The sequence below is a fragment of the Chiloscyllium plagiosum genome, chromosome 23 (genome assembly GCF_004010195.1).
Source record: "Chiloscyllium plagiosum isolate BGI_BamShark_2017 chromosome 23, ASM401019v2, whole genome shotgun sequence".
Lineage (NCBI taxonomy): Eukaryota > Metazoa > Chordata > Chondrichthyes > Orectolobiformes > Hemiscylliidae > Chiloscyllium > Chiloscyllium plagiosum.
In genome coordinates, this window is record NC_057732.1 from 53,727,095 (window position 1) to 53,728,345 (window position 1,251).

Genomic DNA, 1,251 nt, shown 5'->3' on the forward strand with positions numbered 1-1,251 from the left:
TCATGCCAACCTCCAGCTCCACCTCGCCCACACCACCAACCCCTCACTCTCCCCAGCCCCACGTCCCCCCCTCAGCCCCTGGCCAGTAGTGCATGCACTGTTGTTGATGTCCGTGCACAGAGCTTGGTGATGTCAGCAACACCTGTGCAGCTTCTTCCTGTGACCTGTCACAGTCACTAACATCACAGTCCAGCTCTGCACATGTCCAGGGGCCATGAGAGCGTTGTGGATAATCTCCCCGTTTCTCACAATTAGTTAAAGAGGAGTCCGTTCTATAGGGTGATTGTTCTTGTTCTATAGGGAGATTGTTCTTGTTCTATAGGGAGATTGTTCTTGTTCTATAGGGTGATTGTTCTTGTTCTATAGAGTGATTGTGTTCTTGGCAAATGTCTATGGGGAGATTTCTCAGTGCATCCATGAAAAGTACCAGCAGAAATGAACTCCTTTTAACTTTCAGGATATAAACAGAAAGACGACAAGTGTTGTTGAATCTTGGGAAGGTACTAAAGAGCGACAATCATACGCTCATGTCTTAACGAAGAATGTACCAATTACTTACACTTGGGCTTTCCAACGATCGAGTTCTCCTCAAGAGGTAAATCAGTATTTGTTTTTCCAGGTCTTCATTCTGAATGGAATACATGAAGGCATATTTTAATTTGTCAAATTCATGTTTCAGATCAGAAAGTTTGTGAATGATAATGTAAAGATCTACTCCATCACGGTGAGCAATGCGGAAAATGGTGTGTCTTCACATTGCCGGCCTTGTGCCCTTGGCCCTGATCAGCAGAGTTCTTCCTGTGTGCCTTGTCCAGTTGGACACTATATTGAGAAAGAGACAAATCAGTGCAAGGAATGTCCTCCAGATACCTATCTGTCAGCTCATCACGCGTATGGTATAGAGGCATGCATCCCCTGTGGACCGGGCAGCAAAAGTGATAAGGTCTGTATGTGCTTACATTACCATCTTAAAGTCTGAGCAGTTAAAAATGGTGCTGTGATGCTGTGTTGGACACAGATATTACCTCCATTCACCTGTATATTTGCCAGGAATTGGTGTTGGAGAGACTGTTAGGTCTGAAGGTTGATAAGTCCTCGGGGCCTGATGGTCTACATCCCAGGGTACTGAAGGAGGTGGCTGGAGAAATCGTGGATGCGTTGGTGATTATTTTCCAGAGTTCGATAGATTCAGGATCAGTTCCTGCGGATTGGAGGGTAGCTAATGTTGTACCACTTTTTAAGAAAAGTGGG

At 45.3% G+C, this 1,251-nt stretch overlaps 1 protein-coding gene across 1 annotated transcript in view; it reads left to right on the forward strand.

Moving 5' to 3' along the window:
- The window catches only part of elapor2b (endosome-lysosome associated apoptosis and autophagy regulator family member 2b), a 115,897-nt gene that overhangs the window by 87,626 nt on the left and 27,020 nt on the right, over nt 1-1,251 (forward strand). Inside the window, exons 13-14 of the mRNA XM_043714206.1 lie at nt 458-595; nt 680-943. Of these exons, the coding sequence (XP_043570141.1) occupies nt 458-595; nt 680-943 (402 nt within the window). The remainder of the gene's footprint in view (nt 1-457; nt 596-679; nt 944-1,251) is intronic.